This window comes from Aspergillus eucalypticola, assembly GCF_003184535.1.
Source record: "Aspergillus eucalypticola CBS 122712 chromosome Unknown BO83scaffold_11, whole genome shotgun sequence".
Classification (NCBI taxonomy): Eukaryota; Fungi; Ascomycota; class Eurotiomycetes; order Eurotiales; family Aspergillaceae; genus Aspergillus; species Aspergillus eucalypticola.
This window is the reverse complement of record NW_020290285.1, coordinates 758,609-777,904: the sequence shown is the minus strand read 5'-3', so window position 1 is coordinate 777,904 and position 19,296 is coordinate 758,609. Positions and strand designations below refer to the sequence as shown.

Sequence of the window (19,296 nt, the reverse complement as noted above, 5' to 3'; positions counted from 1 at the left end):
TTGAGGTTGCAAGCGGACAAAATCCTCTGCGCCCTGCCATTGACATCCGCTCCACTTGCCGGCTGTCGGCCGCCTACCATGGATCCTCTTATTCGTCGCTTGTCCCGACTGTAGCCGAGATCGGAGGGCGATAGTTAGGTAACTTATTCATAAAGTTTGTACGGAGTCTTAGATGCAATCAGTTTTGACTCACTCAACTGCACTGTAGGTTTCATCTTGGCAGTTAGGGTTCTCACCCTACTAGCGTTTATTTTAACCTCTTCTTCAATCCGTAGACATTCATAGCAATTGTGTCACCTACATCATCAATCCATTATGACTTCCACGTCAACCACCACTGCCGTCGAATGGCAGCAGGGACCCCCGATCGAGCTTGAGTCGAGGGCTCCCAAAAATGCCGTCACGCCAGTCTCAGACCCCACTGACGAGGTCATGGAGGCCTCACGTCTGGCCGACGCCGAAGTTCCTGAAGGAGGAGCAGGATGGATAGTTATCGCAGGTTGTGCAGTAATTACCTGGTGGTTTATCGGGACGTCCTACTGCTGGGGTGTGCTACAGGCAGCGCTGGTTAAGGAAGGAGTGTCATCTGCATCTACTCTGTCTTTCGTGGGCTCATTAACACCAGCGTGCATTTCGTTTCTGGGAATCCTGAATGCTCGCGTGATTCGCAAACTAGGTACCAGGACGTCGGCACTCCTGGGTATTTTCCTACTCGGATTGGGAGAGATCCTTAGCGGATTTGCCGTCCACGAGGTTGGCGGACTTTTTGTTACTTCTGGTGTGGTGATGGGACTCGGAACGAGGTACGCCCCAGTACTACTACTGACTGTACTATGCTAATGAAGTAGTATCTCTTTTATGGTGGTCTCAATCACACCCGCTCAATACTTCAAGGCAAAGCGCGGCATTGCCAACGGTATCGTCTATGCAGCTGGTGGCCTGGGCGGTGCCGCCATCAGTTTCATCCTAGATGCCCTACTATCTCGTGTCGGCACTGCTTGGACGTTCCGTATTCTCGGATTTATCACGATGGGCACTGGTCTCCCTGCAGCTTTTCTAGTGAAGCAGCGGATCCCGATTCCCCCGTCTGCTTTCGTGGAGTGGTAAGGACATCCATACCCTCACAAATACATCACGCCGGACTGACTCCCAATCCACTAGGCGTCTATTCCGTGACATCCGCTTCCTGCTCCTCTTCGCAGCCGGAGCCATCGCCACGTTTCCACTGCTCGTTCCACCCTTTTTCCTGCCCCTGTACACCGACTCTCTGGGATTAGGATCAGCCGCAGGCGCTGGTGTCGTAGCAGCGTTCAACTTCTCCTCCGCTTTAGGAAGACTGACCTGTGGATTTGCCAGCGATACCATCGGCGGACTCAACACGCTGTTCGTCTCGTTGTTACTCAGCGCCCTGAGTATGTTGATAATCTGGCCTGTTTCGACGTCCATTGGGCCGTTGGTCGTGTTCGTGATCATCAACGGGATGGCGAATGGGGGGTTCTTCTCTACTATTCCTACGGTTGTGGGGAACGTGTTTGGGTCTGCCAGGGTGTCTGTTGCCATGGGTATGATTGTTACTAGTTGGGCCGGAGGGTATCTTTTGGTGAGTGCAGTGCTGTCAATATGTCTTGGCATCGGGATGCTAATTGGAATATTCAGGGCTCCCCTATTGCTGGTTACATTCTGGATGCCTCAGGTGGCGAGGGCGCCGGGATCAAGGCCTACAGACCGGCCATTCTGTATGCGGGTTTCATGGCTTTGGGAGCATCAATTTTGGCTGCTTTTATACGCTTAAAGACGGATACGCGGCTTCTTAAGAAGGTGTAGCTTACATTCGAACCAGAATAAACATAGGATGCTCTGTGAATTGAATCGTATTAATAATCCTTGGGGAAGGGGGATGTGGTTATATAGAGTAGGATGGTCGGCGAGACAGCAATTGAACAGGACTGCTGGTGCAGGTCCTAAGATTCATCGAGAATACCTAATTATACCCAGTTTACCATGAGTACTCCTCACTGGTACACCCGACTGCAAAGCTAAGTGCAAGGTGTCGTCCGCCCGTATCATCTACCAACGAACCCACCCCCACTACCACAGGTCCCTTGACCCCAGAGTACCACCAAGCAAACAAAGCAGCGAAATAATCAGAATAAAATGTGACAATAACCCCCCGACCATTAAGCCACAATAACAAAGTGCACAAGTTACAACCCCAGGAATGCGACGTTGCCGGATCCGGCCAAAACACCCACCCTCATCCACACCCAAACTACTGCCTATTGGCTCAAATCCGACCCCAGATCCAGTGTGACCTGACACTGCATCACAAATCTCGAGTTTAATGCTATATCCAACCTTATTGGCGTGTTCCTGGATGGTTTGTTACGTGGGGTCCGTTTCTATGGAAGCATGAGATGCCACATTCCGATGCGGGAATGGGAATGTAGCGTAGATGGTAATCACCGATCAACACAACTCAATCTTCCTTCCTTTTTCTTTCCACTTCGCTGCCGCTCAGTGAGCAGAGCAGATCAGTTTCACCACCAATATCACCATGTTGCTGCGAATATGGCACATCCTGTATACCTTCATCGTAGTCGTGCAGGCCATTGACTACGATGTCGACGATCCAGGTACTAACCCTACTTTCTCACTATATGCCCCCAATACCTACACACAACCGTCCAAGCGACTTAACTAATCAAGCCGAAAAGACTCCATCAAAGCAGCCTGCCACTCCGTCGCCCGCCAAATGCTAACCCACTACACGGGCAACCAACCCGGCGACAACCCAGGCAACCTCCCGGACCCCTATTACTGGTGGGAAGCCGGAGCCATGTTCACAGCCCTCGTGGAGTACTGGTACCTCACCTCCGACGACACATGGAACAACATAACAACCCAAGGAATAACTTGGCAAGCCGGGCCCAGCGGTTCCTTTATGCCCGCCAACCAAACCCGCACCGAAGGCAACGACGACCAATCTTTCTGGGCGTTCGCCGCCATGTCCGCCGCCGAGAGAAACTTCCCCGACCCTCCACCCTCCTCAGGAAGTCCAGGGTGGTTAGCGATGGCGCAAGCCGTATTCAACACGCAAGCCGCGCGCTGGGACAGGAGCACCTGTAACGGTGGACTACGGTGGCAGATATTCACGTTTAATAATGGGTGGACTTATAAGAATACGATATCCAATGGATGTTTCTTTAACCTTGCGGCTAGGCTGGCAAAATATACGGGAAATAGCACGTATGCGGACTGGGCAGATACGGTGTGGGATTGGACGGGCGAGGTAGGGTTCATGACGGATACGTATCGATTTTGGGATGGTGCGGATGTAAGTAGTGGTTGTGGGGATTGGAATTATATTGAGTGGACGTATAATACGGGGGTTTATCTGTTGGGGGCTGCTGTTATGTATAACTTGGTAGGTTTCTCTTCGGTTTTGTGGTGTTGGGGGAGTGAGAGTGGTGCTGATTATGCGGCAGACTGAATCACCTGTCTGGAAAGCTAGGACAGAAGGGATCCTCAACGCCAGCTTCGTCTTCTTCCAGGACGATGTCATGTACGAGCGGGCATGCGAGCCCGTTAACACATGCCAGGTCGATCAGCGCTCTTTCAAGGGGTACCTTGCGAGGTGGATGGCTGCGACGACGCAGATGGCACCGTTTACGTATGATCTGGTGATGCCGAAGCTGCGGGCCTCGGCCAAGGCCGCGGCGCAGACATGCACGGGAGGTGAGCTTCAGGCGACGTGCGGGCTGAAGTGGACGGATCGGAAGTGGGATGGGATGGATGATGTGGGGATACAGATGGCGGCCCTGGAGGTGATGCAGTCGACGTTAATCAGTAGAGTTGATCCTCCTGTGACGCAGGATACGGGAGGTACGAGTAAGGGCAATCCGGCAGGAGGAGAGCCGGGACCCGCGCCGGCGCCAGTGCCAGAGGGGTTGAGGCTGGAAATCACGAAGGCGGATAGGGCGGGGGCAGGGATGATGACGGTGATGCTTTCGATGATTGTTATTGGATCTACGGGGTGGATGGTTTACGAGTGATGGGTGGGATCTTTTGAGTTTCATTATGTACATGTTGATATTGTCATTCTTTATGGTAACTATGCTGGTCACAGAATTACTTTCCTACAGGAATATACTCGTTGATACCTTGGACTGTCCACAGAGCAGGGTGTTTGTCTCTCGTGCTTTCCATACCAACCAACATGTTGTCCAGTGCTTTCGTATGTCCCTTCTCATAGCCTCTGATGCGGAGGTACTCCAGTTGCAATGGCAAATGGTCCACCAGGACGATATCACCCAACTCGCCCATCCGAGTAGCAAGATACCACAGACAACTAACTCCCAGACTCAAGCTTCTCAGCGATTCAAACTCCTTCAGCACACTTTCATCCTCAGCATCCTCCCGCACCTCACTTCCACCAGCGGCGACAAAATGAGACAGATGATCATCAAACTCCAAATCCAACACTTCCAACGTGGCCCTATGACGCAAGACAGCCTTGATCAAACTGTACCGGTCAAAGAACTCCGCAAAGCCCGCATAGCAGCCACCATGCACAACCGAGTACCTCAGCTCCTTCAAGCACTTCATCGCATGAATAACTTTGCACAACAAATCCGACTTGAAATCGCACCCCCTCAGATCCAAACGCGAGATACTCGCCGATGAAGGCAGAAGCAAACCTTCCAGCGCAGCACTAGTCGCACTCCCAAAGCCCTGAATGGCCTGCATCCGTAACGATTCGATGCTGGGAAGGGTACGCACCAGCTCAATGCAGAGACAGAGGTCCTGGGGAGCGCAGGCGCGGGACCGCGCAATATGAAAACTGGAGGCTTCTGTTGTTAGAATCTGGAAATACTTGAGACTGGCTAAGTAGGAGAATTTCTTTTCTCCATTTTTGATGAAATGACCCAAACTGGCGCGTTGAAGGAATTTGGCTAGTGGGTACTTTTCAATCTTGGCAGCGGAATGGTGGTTGTCGGAAGGGTCATCAAATCGGGGAGATGTATATTCCCAGAAGGGAGGAGATATGGCGAGAGAAGTTAGGTTTGGGGATGATGCGATGAGGAGCACTGCCAGGGCTTGAGCGATGAAGGGGGATTTGCCATGGTAGGCGTCCTCTTGGGTGCTGGCTGGGTCAGGCATGTTGTTTTTGTAATGATAGTAATAGGAAGCATACTTGTAGTAAGTGAGATACTGCCAGTCCTTGGCGTAGTCTGTCTCCTGCATGGCCATGTTGAGTAGTCTCTCCTGTTCAGGACCGTTGAAGCCTGCCCGAGTGGCGGCAATACGGAGACGCTGCATGTCGCCAGGGTCAACGGGGCGATCGTATTCCCGCGGTTTGTAGTTCAGCGGAGAGCGAACAGGAATGTCCATCTCGATGTGGCGAACATAACTGGCGAGGTTATGGTCACGCAGGATGTCGAGGAGGATGGTATAGGCATGTTTCAGGTCTGGTGTGCAGGTGATGCGGATACAGCGGTATTTGGTTTTGTTTACGAGGTCGTTGCCATGAATAAGAGTGAACAGTGAGGGACTGAGGAGAGAAAGGGAGTAGACATCTCCGCTGTGATCAAGAAAGGAGATGACATGCAAGAGCACGTCAGCGGGGAGGATGGAGAGGACTGGCATGATTGTGGGGATTGGATAGGAACAGGTGAGGTTGGAATACACTTGCATTACGCGCCGCGGCTGGAGGGGGGGACTTTCGGCGGCGGCACATTCGGGTGGTCCCACTCGCACATGAGGGGGACGTGCGAGTGAACTGCAATGGTCTAGGCCCGCTTCTTACCATCTCGCCTGTTCTATTTGTTTTAATTGAAGTTAATATTCTCACTTTTTCATAACCATTAGATCTAGACCTGTTCTTGTGGGGAACGCTCATTTGGGATAATATAAAGATGGATATCTGAAAGTTTCATAGTTCATGTGATTGCTAAATGTCAACATACTCGATCTAGATTGATTCATTCATAATATAATCTATATACTTCAGTTTCCATTTCCATCTACATGTCTAGCATTTACGGCAGCTGGTAGGTTATTATATGTGTCAGACTACAAATTAGAGAGTAGGTCTGCGGGCGCTTACGAGACCGCATGTACTAGCGTGGTTTTGATTACTAGTCTCGCACTTACACTCACCATATGACAAGCTCTAACTGGTGGAATCATTAGAATATGAACCCTCTTCATGGTATGTATATAACTAACCAGTGCCCATTGCTGTAGCAAGCGGCCTAATGAGTTATCGGCTTATCTTTAATAATTGCCTAATTCAGGGAGGAAACATTCCTGTAATTACATATAGATGCCTTTGAACTGAATCGGTAAAGACTTACCAGATCTTCCATTCACTCGTAATATCTCATCCATTGTTGGTAGACTCCTCCTAAGTTCTCTCTTGAAACGTGACAGTCTGTCAAATCTATTTTGTTCGCTAGGAATGAATATTCTAAATGGCTTCTCTGACTAAGTCAAAAAAGAAACTAAAACAGTGTCATATCATTCAGGATTTTTGCCATCATCTAGATCGCTGAGAATAGAGATCGTCCGTGTAATTGACTAGTTAAGAGTATTTCCGCCTTGCAACTCGGTCTTGCATGATCTAGCCATTCACGTACATCCTACCTATAAGCTCTAATATGGGATATTCAGGTGTTGTATTCTTGTGGAACCATGTAGATTGAATTTTATTAACAAAGCTACACAAGATTTGCTCTGCTTCACAGCGAGTGTCTTCATAGCGATCACACGAGGCTACCTCAAGACAATACCTAAGTGACGGATGTTAATATGGAAAGTGAAATGACAGGATTTCATAGCTTATATTCATACTCATTATTTTGTTACATTGGACCGAGACGACATAGACTACAGAATCGCATGAATGTATACTACTATCGGCTCATTCTTCGGTATTCAAAGAAGATGCGACCTAAAAGTACCGAAATTATTCAGAGACCTTAAGAGCATGATACTGCAACATCTTCTGGTATTCACAAAAAACCTCCTCTCGTGGATGGACTTCAGGCCAAAGTGCGGGTCTATAATGCCCGGTGCTCCAGGACTGCCCTGTATCGGATACTACCCGCTCTCAGTTCCTCGAACGCCTCTTCAAGGCCATTTTTGGTAAGAGGAAAAGTCACGATAGTCGGTTTGATATCATGCCGCGCCGCAAATTCCAATAACTCTTGCAGATTGCGCCGCGAAGTGATGAAACATCCCTGAATCCGTATCCCCTTCTGACCGAAGGGAACTAGAGGGATAGGTGTAGGTTCCAGGGTCACAGAAATATGATAGATAACTCCATTTGTATCAACCACAAGTAGGCTGCGACGAACATTAGTCAGACAATTTGGGCATATCTAGATGGTAAATATCATGCTTACGAGGCATAATCGACATCGGAGCTGCCACACAATAGAAGATGTTTGACGGGTTTAATGCGGACACCCCCCTGGGTACTGGGAAAGCGATAGAATTCTGATGCTCTAAATTCTAGCGCTTCTTTCTGTTTCTTTTCTGAGCCTGAAAGTGCTACCACATTGTATCCAAGTGCCGCAGCAAGCTTGATCGCGAGATGGCCAAGACCACCTATTCCTACGACACCAACACGATCGGACGGGCGGATTCCATTATTAGTCAAACAAGCCCAGACCGAAGCAGCAGCACATAGAAGCGGTGCTGCATAAGTCGAATCGTATCCATCCGGAATGGGATAGACGGCATCGGCATTCCAGACAGTTCAGTGGCTAAATGATCCAACATCGAAGTCATGTTGGCCATATGCTCGCTTTTCTCTGCAGTGATTGTCACAGCCTTACGCGTCCCATATGCATTAGTTTCACGTTTGCGATCACGACAACGTAAAATAATCAACCTACCACTAATACAGTTGTCGCATTTTCCACACACACGTCGGATAAAGCCGAATCCAACCCGGTCACCGACCTTTACACTTGTTACGCTGGAACAGATGCGCTTTACCACACCTACTCCCTCATGTCCAAGAGCTTGGTGGCCGTGTAGAAAGTGTTCGTCTGTTCCGCACAGACCGGAATGGGTGGTCTTTATAAAGACATCATTTTCGCCCAGTCGCCGAGTAGTCACATTCTCCACAATAGTCCCTTCCGTTGATCCGCCCAGGACTTTGAATTTGGATTTCAATGCGGCCTAAAATGCTTTGTTGCTTCGAGACGGGACAAGATGTCGTTCTTGCGTGTATAAGCTCCTCAAACCAAAGGTGACAGGAGAGCGGGGCTTGGAAGGGTTCCCGGAGCCAACAATCCATGCAGTGGCTTAGCAATGGCAATCTATGTGTTACTTCCTTAAAGTTGTGGGATTGTCGCAGGCCCTAATGGCGTCTTCTGGCTTATTCTGATCGACCGCATATGCTAGTATCCCTTTCTGTCCTTTAGGTTCAAGAAAGCAGCGAGAGAGCAGCAAGGGCGCATTTGAATTTAAATTAGATACAAAACTTTGAGCTACAATACCTTTAGAGAGTATGAAAGCAATGTTTGTAGATGACTAGAGCCGAATGAGATCATGTAGAAGTGTCTAAATCTACACCATGTCGATCGTGTCCCGTAGTTGAGCTTCGATTTCTCTGGTAACCCTAGGTTGCGTACCTCAGTGATCTGTGCTCATTTTGTTTGTGCTGCACCGTTACCATATGCTAAACCTCCTCATTTCACCAGCTTAGCGTATCCCCTTGTTCTTACAAATATCGAACGATCGTGTTTTACAATGACTGACTCTCCAGGATAGAAGATTGTTACCTTTCTAAATCAAAGAGAGAAACACACATGTTCGAACGTGGTTGTCCTGTGACATGGTTATTGACGATTGAAATGAGTCAAGCAGTGAGAAGGCCGCATGTATCGAAAGTGCTCTGTATATTACGTCAGTGAGATAACACACAAGGATAGAAGGAATTGCCAACGAAGATCATAAATCAGGTAGATCCCATTATGTAAAGGGATGCAAGGGTTTCTGATATGTTGTACCACATATCTGCACGGACCATGACGGCGGAGGGCGGAGGCAGAGTGAACTGCACCACGTCATAAGGCTTTATGCATGGTGTATAGACGAAAGGCCTTCAGATAAAAGAGACGGAAAAGGGAACGTCGAGATATTACCCTTACTCCCTCGTTCAGCTAACCTGTTTGGCATTCTTGATTTTACCAGCCATATGTGATCAATAACATAAACTAAATTGTTTCAGTATGCGTTCTGTGTCACGAAAGCTTTTACCGCCAATATCCTTGGATGGGTTACTGCTTCACGCTACATTTTTCACGAGTATTCAGGTTTTTGATATGGGAGGGTGGCGCTGTATGCTAAATATCATACTAGCCACTCTCGCCTCTACTTTGGCAATAGCACCCATCGGTCTTCTGGGCTTTCTTCTCCTCGTCTCATATTCTTCGCGTCAAATCAGCTGTCTCTCAAAGCACAACCAGACCGTCATAGGGAAGCCTCTCCTTTTTCCTGCCACGCTTGACCATACTCGCCTATCACCAATCAAGAACAGATTCACCTTCAATGTCTTATTTGTCGGTAATACATGCCCACCATTCTAAGCAAAAGGCCCAGAAACATGCATGAATACCCAAGCACGACGCAATGACTATGAGTTTTGGGAAGATAGCGTCAGGGCCATCGTCAGGAAAATGGCCGAGGCAGTCCAATATTGCACACGAACGATGAGCCATGGGAGAAGCATAGTGACCCAGAATATCTATCATTCATCAACTGCGTTAGCTCCGAGCCGTAGTCGCTGAAGGTCAAAGCGGCGAGCAGGCATTCGGGCACCATCAAGACGGGGAATCCGGCTGCAGCGCTGGCGAGCTGAAGGTCCGGGATGGCTGGGTTAAGATTTGGAAATCCGGCTGATATGGCTCGTAATTTCAGCTGCATTAGAAACATGAAATGTCTCCAATGTCCTGAAAAATACACTCGCTGCTTGAGCCTTGTTCAAGTAAGTCAAATAATGAGTGTGAAGTCTCTCTGCATCACAACATGGTGTTGTCGGGGGATACCCCTCAAATTTGCGAGGCTGATCAAGAGGAAAATCGCTACAAAGCCTCCGCAGCTATTGACGCGATATTGCTATCTCTTGCATGTAAGGCTAGCCCCAAGCCGCGAGTGGTACTTCTTTGGTGACAATTCTATCATGGGAAATGTACCATATTTTGACGATGATTATATGTCGCGAAATGTGGAAGTGGAGTTTACAGGACTTAAGACAGTGTGGTATAAAATGTCTATTTACAGCGCCTTTATTGGAATATGCACAATCTATGCAGAATATTTTCGTGGTGCCAACCACGGCATAGATGATATGATGAATCATTGTTCATGAACAGCTCTTGTTAAAGTACTATTACAGCTCAAATCATACGATTCCCTCACCGCAGCTGCATCCTTGCTTCCTCGGCAGATATTTTATATTGTCTGATGGCACACTCGGCGTATCCGTTTATCTTGATCTGAATATTTCCCCATGCAGGTAGAGCCCCCCAGCTACGATACTTCGGTAACGAAGGCAGGATCATGACGACTTCTTCTATTATTCACATGAAGACTAACTGTATAAGGGTTGTAACTGGGCCCCGCGATCGTATCCGGACATTCTTATGTAGTGATTCCCGTCAGTATCGATATTTTCAATGCCGAAGGAGCACACTTGTGTCTCGGAATTTATATCAGTTCCATTATATATATACACTAGTTGATCCGACAAATAGTGTTTCAGACAGACCGCCATGGCTCATCTTCTACGCGGAACAGCTTTTATCACTGGAGCAGGCTCGGGTAGGACGGCCGCACCACGTGAATCTACCAGCGAAGCTGAAATACAAACAGGCATCGGAGCCGACGTGGCTCATAAATTCATTCGGAACGGAATATCCAAGCTAGCGTTAGTCGACAGCAACTCTTCCAATCTCCAAAAAGTCTCTGAGTCGCTGAAACAAACATCTCTCTATGTGGAGCTGCTAACCGCATCTCTTAACGTGACGAACGAAGCACAAGTCAACAATGCGGTCCAGAAGGTCGCCACCAATTTCGGTCGCGGGGATATTGGAGTTAACTGCGCTGGAGTTGGTGATCCAGGAAAGCCCACACATCATTTATCCCTAAGGGATTGGCAGCGGGCATTTGATATTAATTAGACGGGTGTGTGGCTGTCGCAGAGGGCACTTCTTCAGCAGTTGCTTACTCAGACGTATGAAACGATCATAGCTTTATGGGTATAGGTGCACGTTCTGATAATTTACAGATCGTGTGGTACTCGACGCGGTCCTGGGGTTATTGTTAACCTCTGCTCCTCTCTAGGCATATCTGCCTCGGCTACGGGTATACCTTTTCCTGCATTTATATCTTCGAAACACGGTAAGCTTTCCTGAGTCCATGGTATACTTTGTTTATGACTTACGTAAGTCTATAGGCGTGATGGGACTTACGAAAATGGTTGTAATACCCATTTAATTCCAATATCATTCACCTCAGCTGATTAATGGCGTAGGATGCTAAGTACTACGCTTCGAGTGGAATCCGCATAAATGCCGTTTGCCCAGGGTATGTCAAGTCTCCTTGCTGCTTCCACTTAATACCGGCTAAATATAGCTGATAATACAAGACCTTAGGGCTTCTATCCTGCAATCCTGCTTTGGAACACAATATAGCCCAGAACGGCCCAAAACACACACCCACCAATAATAAACCCCGATAAAAATTCCTCAACAGCCAGCCCTTGTCCCTCAACGGCCGTGCGTCAAGTGACAGACGCCCCGTCAGTGCACTAATGCAGCTGAGCGGGTCGTCAGACGGCACAACTGTGTTGATGGAGGGGGTGGCCATGCATGGGCGTTTTAGTGACATCAAACTGTAGCCATCCAACAGCTAGCGTGATAATATTGCTCCTACCACTGTCCATATTAGACTTCCCCACTACCATAAAGGGCCTTTCTCAGCCCGCCCGAAGCACAAACTAATGCAAGGCTGTCATTGCAACGTAATCGAGACTCTTGCAACCCCCTCATGAGTCGAGCGGTAGTATTGAGGAATATCCTTGCTCGTTGTGACCAGAGAGGGGAAGAGTCTACTTAACACTAGTATATAAGAATAGCACCACCTTATAGGCACATCCCCTCCCCAACTAAAGCCCAACTCTAACTCCCCAACCTATACATCCAGCCACACCACAATGCCCACGATCCTCCTCACCCTCCTCGCCCTCTTCACCCTCCGCCTCCTCTACGAATACAAACGCGACCGCAACCTCCCCCCAGGCCCACGTCGCCTTCCCCTAATCGGCAACCTGCACCAAGCCCCTCAAACCCTGCCGTGGCGAGTTTTCGACCAATGGAGCAAAACCTACGGGCCTATAATGTCCGCCCAATTTGGGCGCCAAACCCTCATCCTAATCACCTCACCCATCATCGCACGCGATCTTCTCGACAAACGCGGCAGCATCTACGCCGACCGCCCAGACCTCGTCATGGCGAATAACATCACCAAGGGCTTGCACATGCTCATCCGGCAATACGATGACTGGTTACGACTTCACCAGCGACTTGATGCTCCGTTGCTTAGTCCCCGCGCGTCGAATACCTACCACCCCATACAGGATCTGGAGAGTAAGCAGCTCATGTTTGATTTGTTGCGGTCGAATGATTTCGATGCGCATTTCGAGAGATATAGTGGGAGTTTGATGTTCGCGTTGGCGTACGGGTTCCGACTTCTCTCGCCAAAGGGGCAGGAGTTGCGAGATATGCGGACCATTCAGGGTAATTTTACCTACGCGGCGAGAGTGGGAACGTGGATTGTGGATGCGATTCCGGTGTTGAATTACTTGCCGGCGGTGGTGGCGCCGTGGAAGAGGCTGGCGGAGAAGTTGTTTCGGCTCGAGGCGAGTGTGCATACAAGACATCTGAAGAAGGGGTTGAGTAGTGAGGCGTGGAATTGGTCGAAGGAGTTCTCGGCGTCGAAGCATGCGGAGGGAATGCCGCGGATGGATTTGGCGTATAATTTGGGGGTATTGGTGGATGCGGGGTTTGAGACGACGTGGGCGGTGATGAAGATCTTTGTGTTAGCGATTCGGACGGATCCGCGGTTTGTGGCGGTCGCGCGGAAGGAGTTGGATGAGGTGGTGGGTAAGGATAGAATGCCGACGTTTGAGGACCAGGAGAAGTTGGTGTACGTGCAGGCGGTGGTGGATGAGACGTTGCGGTGGAGGTCGATGGCTCCGGGTGGGATACCGCATGCTGCGAGGAAGGAGGATACTTATATGGGATATCGGATTCCAAAGGGGGCGACGGTGATTCCGTTGTTCTGGTCGATGTGTCTGACTGATGAGCCGTGGGATGATCCGCTGGAATTTCGGCCGGAGAGGTGGTTCGAGGCGACTGGGAAGGAGGATGGTCGGTTTCGCAATTTCTTTGGATATGGACGGCGGATATGCACAGGTCGGCATATTGCGAGGAATTCGTTGTTTCTACTGATGGCTAGGATTCTTTGGGCGTTTGATATCCAGGCGCCGCTGGGAGATGATGGGAAACCGGTACCGGTGGATGATATGGCGTTTGATTCAGCTTTTGTGTCGACACCGGAACCGTTTGAGGCGCTGTTTGTGCCGCGCAGTGAGAAGGCCAAGGCGTTTGTAGAGCGGGAGTGGAATGAAACGGAGAAGGACATGGCGGTGTTGATGGATAAGGTGCGGGAGGACCAGCGGGCGCTTGGGCTGGATATTAGGGCGTGAGTAAGTGGCATTCGGCCAAGGAAATAGCATAGCATTAGGTACTATATGGTATTCAATATGTATGACGAAGATGTAACGTCTATGCAACATAGTATGTATGTGTATCAGTTACCGATCCAGCAGTCCGATCCGTTTGGCCACCCAGGCGAATATAACAGTCAGTCCTAGAATGAAACCTAGAATGCTAAACCACCAAGTGAGTGAGTTGTCCCCATCATGCGTCTTCCCTGGTACTCTGACATTCATTCCAAATAAACCCGTGATGAACTGCATCGGCACGAGGATAGATGCAAGAACCGTTAATTTGCTGAGTGCTGATGCAATACCATTGCGCATGCGTCCGGAATCGAAGTGAACCTGGGTGAGGTACTTGGACTGCAACCGTGAGAGCATCTGCTCGGCCTGCTCAAGGTTGGCAATCATGGTAACGACGTGATCGCAGATGTCGCTAAGGTACAGGGCAACCTGCGATGACGAGGTGTCGGAGATATCGCAGTGCCGCGCAAAGGACCGGATGACGTCGATCTTGTCGTGCAGCGGCTGACGAATGTTCATGACCTCCTTGCGCAGTTTGAAGATACGCTGCAAGGCTAGTCCCATGTCATCCGGTCGAGTGATGGAGACGGAGTCTTCCACCGTTACAACACCACTTTCGACACGACTGATGAACGGGGCAAAGCCGTCAACAATGTCATCACTGCCAAGCGTCAGTAAACATCGCCGTAACAGAGCTAGGGTAGTGGTGGGGCTTACATCAGGGCATAGCAGATCCAATCGCTGGTCAACAGCAGATGACTGCTGTGCTCCTTGATACGCTGTCGCACATGGCTAGTGTGCAGACTGGGGTCAAAACTGAAGCTGAGAACGCCGCCCCGGAACACCACGGCGTAGAGGTTGTGCGAGACAATGCGTACCCCAGTGTCCGTCTCGAATCGGCGCGGCGGTCGCAAAGAGAGAAAGTAGTAGTGACCAAAAAGTTCGATCTTTTCTCTGGTTTCGCGGGTCTTGATATCCTCTGTAGTCAAAGGATGGAGGTTGAAGAATCGCGCTAAAGCTTCAATGTCTTCTTCCGCTGGAGCCGTGATATCAAGCCACCATAGGCCACTGTGGGCCCCTGTCTCCAGAAGGAGGTCAAACGGCTTATACACGGAGCACAAGTCCTCGATACTGGAGGCCTCGATCGAGGTATTTAGCTGAGAGGTGAAGAAGTTGATACGACTGACCGCTGCCGGCCGGGACTTCTCCAGCCGGGGGTCGGGGGTCGAATCAGATGACATGATTGCAGCCAGCGGGGCGGGCTCCATCCCTGGGCGGGGAAAGCCGGACTGAAGATTATGGGCACAGCTGGAATGGAGAAGACATCAACGGGGATCCCAAGGGGGAAGCGCAGCGCATCCTGACGATTTGTGTGTGCGATAGATGAAGCCCGATGATGCGATGAAAGACAGGGAGAGAAGAAAAGTCAAGCCGGAGCCGTGGCGGTGCACCTGCCATCCCGCCTGTGGGCCAATCAGAACGGGACCAGGCCATCCACGTGTTACCGCCCGGTCAGTCTTCCTAGAAAGTTGATCAACACCTTGACACTTCACAGTCCATATCTCTGATCTATCAACTGTGCAAATATCATCTAAAAATAACCGAGGCTCTAGAGGTTATTCCTCGCCCTCATGGAAGCAGACCAATCAGAGAGGCGGGTCGCCATCTCCTCCGCATTGCCGCATTCGGCATAAACAGCACGTGACAACCAGCAGGACAGGAAATCATTAGAACGAACTGGTGATGTCAAGTGAGTCTACTATACTATGGCCTATCTCTAGTAGAGGTGCTCTATGTGCATGTACCCTTGAAGTTTCGATTTTCCGAGCATGATGAATGCAAAATATTTCCCCGTTATACCTAACTCGTAGATGTCGACGTCATTGCCAGAACGACGCTCGTTATCAGTCAGCTAATCCATATTATCGTGATCAATGCCCATGTTCCATCCCATTTCATATACAACGCCAAACCTGAACGCCAGAATCAGATATACCGACTTAGGATTTCATCGTGGTCTGGCCGCATGCCCCACCCAGCCAATACCGCGTCAGCAGCTGGACAGCATCTGTGTTCTTCCGCGTGAAACCATACAACTTCGAAGCACGGATGTTAAGCATCGTTCCATCAAAATCGGCCTCTAGAACACGGGCATGACGGGGGCCCATGAGTGAAAGAACCAGCATCTACAAGACTAGGATCAGTAGAAGCCTTTGATGGAATCTGTCAGAGAAAGACTGTACCGGAGCAACAATATGCAGTCGTAGTGTGTTGCTTCTTAGACGGGCCCTCATAATGTCTGTAATTGTCATGATTTCTCCACGGAGCAGTCTACCATCACCAATAGCATCATTTTCCACTATTGCCTTGATGTGGGGCAAGTTCTCATCTGGGTAATCAGTCACCGAAACAGCATACCAGTTAAACTTCCCACACTCCAGTAATTGGCCAAACTTAAAATCCCCAATTCTAGGATGATATAGTCAGAGAGCCAGCTAACATACCGGAAGAGTGGGGAAAGAAGTCACATACTCTCGGTACACACCATACGGAGGGTTTGGGGGATACTCGCGCTTGGCAGACCCTCTGCAGTCATGGAAGTGGTCAAAGAGGAAGAGCTCCAACGCACGAGTATCCCACATGATATTATCCGGGGTCAGCTCAATCTGAAGAAATTCGTCTTCCTCAACTGGAAGAGGCAGCTCCTCTTCGTACGGTCTGAAGAAAGACGGCCGGTCCTTGGCACCCTCGAGGGACAAAGGAAAATGGCGGATACCAGCCGCCTTCAGGTCGCTTGGTTCGATATGCATATTAGGTGTTTGCTTGATGCGCTCCTCAACCTTAGCCAGAGCATGCCGCCGAGCTTGTCGCTCAAGAAGAAGCTGTTGATCAGACATGTTGACTGAGTCCTAAAAAGGTGATGATGAGAAAAGAAGAAAGGGGGATAACAATGGAAGATGAGAAGGGCGGAGAGGGAAGGAGGGAACTTTAAAAACGGCAGGTAAACTTGCAACGGGATTGGGTGGAACACTGGCTGCCTGGCGGACGGCCGTTCTGCCTAAGGCATAAAGCCTCTTCGGGCCAGTTGCCCACAATGCTACTCTCCGAGTGGCTGCAGCTACGCGCTAGGAATAGTGATAGGGTTTCAAATAGCAGCAGGGCGAACTCATGTGTCTAATCTCCCATTGGTATTGACTATCTCGTGTGAGCGACTAATGGTAAAAAGGGGCATTAGGGCGAGACATAGCAGAACGCCCAAAATGATTCTACGAACTCGCCAAAGCCCGCAAGGCTGCTACACAAGTAGAGAGAGTCGATGTACTAGTTGGATACTTCACAACTAAATACTACCAATCATGAAACAAGCTTTCTGTTTTGTGGGAATGCTCAAGGATGCCGTTAAAATAGAATGGAGGTGGGGCACAACCTTCGACGGTCAGATAAGCTAATACGTACCCACGCCTAGACCAAGGGCCCTATCTTCCTGCCACCTGATACTAGCTAGCTTGGAAAATTCATTCAATCAATCAAGTCCTTCGTTCTCTCAAGAAAGGCAAGATGAGATAAACGTTGCGATTGACTGGCCCAGGCGCCTAAGCGCCTTGGTCCTATCATTAGCGTACCCTCTCGCTCCTCCTCCGTGCCCGTGTCTTTCCTGGGTGAAACAATACAAGGCGTTTCGCTTGTCTCCATCTTACATCTCTCCGGGGAGATACGTATTCTGGGACTGTGCCGGAGTCCAGATTAGAATTTGACTTGATACAGTGATAGGCAGCAGCGGTCATAGCTTCCCCTTCACTGGTATCCATGCGCTAAATTAAACCACTGACCTCCATCGCGGCGGTAACTAACCGCTAGACCCTTCAGCCGCTCCATCCACCGTCTTTTACTGGGTGCCTTGCTACTAAGCTGGTCAGAATGCTTCTGTGCTATATGAGTGTGCCATTGCATTGGGTGTCCACGCAAGAATGGGCGCGTAGTAGTGAGCACACCCTCGCTGGAATTGTCTATGCCGGCCTTGTGATCTTGCCATATAAGGTAGGGCAGATGTGACTGTCAGGAATACTGCCTTGTTCCCAGCAACGTTAACTCTCACATACACAACAGACATGACTAGCAGCGACCGTCTTCCGAGAAACGAGACTGAGTGGAGGGGGTGGGCCGCTTCGCATGAGGTGTCTAACTCAACTATCCATGATGCTCCGCTCACGTCTGGATCGAATATCAACCACCAGCAATACCTTCTACTGCATGTTCTTTGGAAGTCATCCATGGCCAGACAATTAAAACTGGAAGAGTTTGGCCTGAAGGAATGGAAACAGAAGGCTGACAAACTTCTGGCAACACTCCAATCCTGGGATCGCTACCACCAGAGCTTCACGAGCAACACTATCCTTGAGGGAACCTTCGCCTTAGCTAAAAAGTACCAGTCTGAAGCCTCGGGGTCCCTTGATGAGAGGTTTCGTCCAGATGTGACATTTACTCCTGTTGCCCATCGCACACGTGGCAAAGTGGGTGGATTAGAGCGGAAGATGAGGGATATACAACTTCAGACCCCGACTAAGTCAACGGGAATGATACCAGACACACCAGGTGAAGAATCGCCTTTCAATTCACCAGGACCGGGTGAAATCTCCAATCAAGTCTATCCCCAAACAGAAGATGAGCAGATTGTAAATTCAGCACTTGTGGACTTTTTGAATGCTCTGAGCATACACTTCCCTGAAGCATGCGACTGGACTCTACATCGGAAATCTTTCAAGGCAGATTTCGAACATGCGTCGTATGAAGCACGAAGCGATGGCTATCTCAAGGGAGAGTCTCCTGGGAAGGGGCGGGCACTGATTGAAGTAAAGCCAATGCTAAGGGAGAAAAAGCGAATTCCGATCTGCATGCAGGAGGCTGCTCAGATGGTGGCTTGGATCAAATCAGATCCTGATTCTACTGGTGTGTTGAATCTGCCGGGTCGGTATGTGTCTAGCGTCTTCCTCGGCATCATGTCTGCCACTTCGGTCGCTCACTACCATTAGTCGTCTCCATGTTTCACAGGACCGTCATCTTATTTATCTCATTTTTGCGGAGTATGATGACGCCTATATTCAGTATCTCAACAACACGCTGCCCCCCGGGCCGTCCCCGTTTCTCAGGATGCGTGAATTTGGGCCCTGGAATACGCTAAATCGAAGTGACATGATCAGTCTTGGTGGAACTCTACTCGCAATTGCCTTACGTGCATATGCAGATGCCAAATCAAACAACTGACAAGCGAAAGTCTGATTGAGTACTGGAAGAATAACCTCTGATCAACGGCAGAGGTACGAGTGTGCTGCAGAAAGCATTCAAGCAATCGTCGTTTTCACATCTTATCAATCTTGACAACCGCTACCAACGTGAAAACTGCGAGCTTCAGGTCGTTCCCACATCAAGGCACTGGATGCGCTCAACGAGATGCTCCTAACGTTGTCATGGTAAGAAAA

The 19,296-nt window shown here is 49.5% G+C and overlaps 9 protein-coding genes across 9 annotated transcripts; 5 read left to right on the top strand and 4 right to left on the bottom strand.

Annotated features, from left to right (window-relative positions):
• Positions 1–208: 208 nt before the first annotated feature.
• Positions 209–1,824, top strand: BO83DRAFT_417002 (monocarboxylate permease Mch4; the record flags this gene model as incomplete). Its single annotated transcript, XM_025534729.1, has 4 exons — positions 209–803; positions 849–1,103; positions 1,162–1,600; positions 1,657–1,824. Exons 1-4 carry the CDS (start codon positions 316–318, stop codon positions 1,822–1,824), a joined length of 1,350 nt encoding a protein of 449 aa, XP_025388615.1. The 5' UTR covers positions 209–315.
• A 730-nt stretch (positions 1,825–2,554) lies between these two features.
• On the top strand, positions 2,555–4,052 carry BO83DRAFT_398587 (glycoside hydrolase family 76 protein; the record flags this gene model as incomplete). Its single annotated transcript, XM_025533265.1, has 3 exons — positions 2,555–2,633; positions 2,715–3,424; positions 3,486–4,052. 3 exons carry the CDS (start codon positions 2,555–2,557, stop codon positions 4,050–4,052), a joined length of 1,356 nt encoding a protein of 451 aa, XP_025388614.1.
• A 30-nt stretch (positions 4,053–4,082) lies between these two features.
• BO83DRAFT_360346 (uncharacterized protein) lies at positions 4,083–5,662 on the bottom strand. Its single transcript, XM_025529397.1, has 2 exons — positions 5,195–5,662; positions 4,083–5,143 (listed from the first exon to the last, which is right to left on the bottom strand). Exons 1-2 carry the CDS (start codon positions 5,644–5,646, stop codon positions 4,129–4,131), a joined length of 1,467 nt encoding a protein of 488 aa, XP_025388613.1. The 5' UTR covers positions 5,647–5,662; the 3' UTR covers positions 4,083–4,128.
• Positions 5,663–7,061: 1,399 nt separating this feature from the next.
• BO83DRAFT_398585 (alcohol dehydrogenase) lies at positions 7,062–8,850 on the bottom strand (the record flags this gene model as incomplete). Its single annotated transcript, XM_025533264.1, has 4 exons — positions 7,062–7,347; positions 7,407–7,701; positions 7,902–8,165; positions 8,823–8,850. 4 exons carry the CDS (start codon positions 8,848–8,850, stop codon positions 7,062–7,064), a joined length of 873 nt encoding a protein of 290 aa, XP_025388612.1.
• Positions 8,851–10,787: 1,937 nt separating this feature from the next.
• Positions 10,788–11,491, top strand: BO83DRAFT_444707 (SDR family oxidoreductase; the record flags this gene model as incomplete). The annotated part of the gene is made up of 3 exons (XM_025536510.1): positions 10,788–10,836; positions 10,888–11,248; positions 11,303–11,491. 2 exons carry the CDS (start codon positions 10,788–10,790, stop codon positions 11,193–11,195), a joined length of 357 nt encoding a protein of 118 aa, XP_025388611.1. The 3' UTR covers positions 11,196–11,248; positions 11,303–11,491.
• A 544-nt stretch (positions 11,492–12,035) lies between these two features.
• BO83DRAFT_378237 (cytochrome P450) lies at positions 12,036–13,925 on the top strand. The gene has a single exon (XM_025531198.1). The coding sequence runs from the start codon at positions 12,230–12,232 to the stop codon at positions 13,781–13,783; it is 1,554 nt and encodes a 517-aa protein (XP_025388610.1). The 5' UTR covers positions 12,036–12,229; the 3' UTR covers positions 13,784–13,925.
• On the bottom strand, positions 13,892–15,060 carry BO83DRAFT_388518 (magnesium transporter CorA family protein; the record flags this gene model as incomplete). Its single annotated transcript, XM_025532761.1, has 2 exons — positions 13,892–14,480; positions 14,537–15,060. 2 exons carry the CDS (start codon positions 15,058–15,060, stop codon positions 13,892–13,894), a joined length of 1,113 nt encoding a protein of 370 aa, XP_025388609.1.
• Positions 15,061–15,590: 530 nt separating this feature from the next.
• On the bottom strand, positions 15,591–16,775 carry BO83DRAFT_378236 (uncharacterized protein). The gene is made up of 3 exons (XM_025531197.1): positions 16,352–16,775; positions 16,063–16,288; positions 15,591–16,005 (listed from the first exon to the last, which is right to left on the bottom strand). Exons 1-3 carry the CDS (start codon positions 16,714–16,716, stop codon positions 15,820–15,822), a joined length of 777 nt encoding a protein of 258 aa, XP_025388608.1. The 5' UTR covers positions 16,717–16,775; the 3' UTR covers positions 15,591–15,819.
• A 1,153-nt stretch (positions 16,776–17,928) lies between these two features.
• Positions 17,929–19,081, top strand: BO83DRAFT_360336 (uncharacterized protein; the record flags this gene model as incomplete). The annotated part of the gene is made up of 2 exons (XM_025529396.1): positions 17,929–18,788; positions 18,850–19,081. The coding sequence occupies 2 exons, from the start codon at positions 17,929–17,931 to the stop codon at positions 19,079–19,081; spliced, it is 1,092 nt and encodes a 363-aa protein (XP_025388607.1).
• Positions 19,082–19,296: the final 215 nt, after the last annotated feature.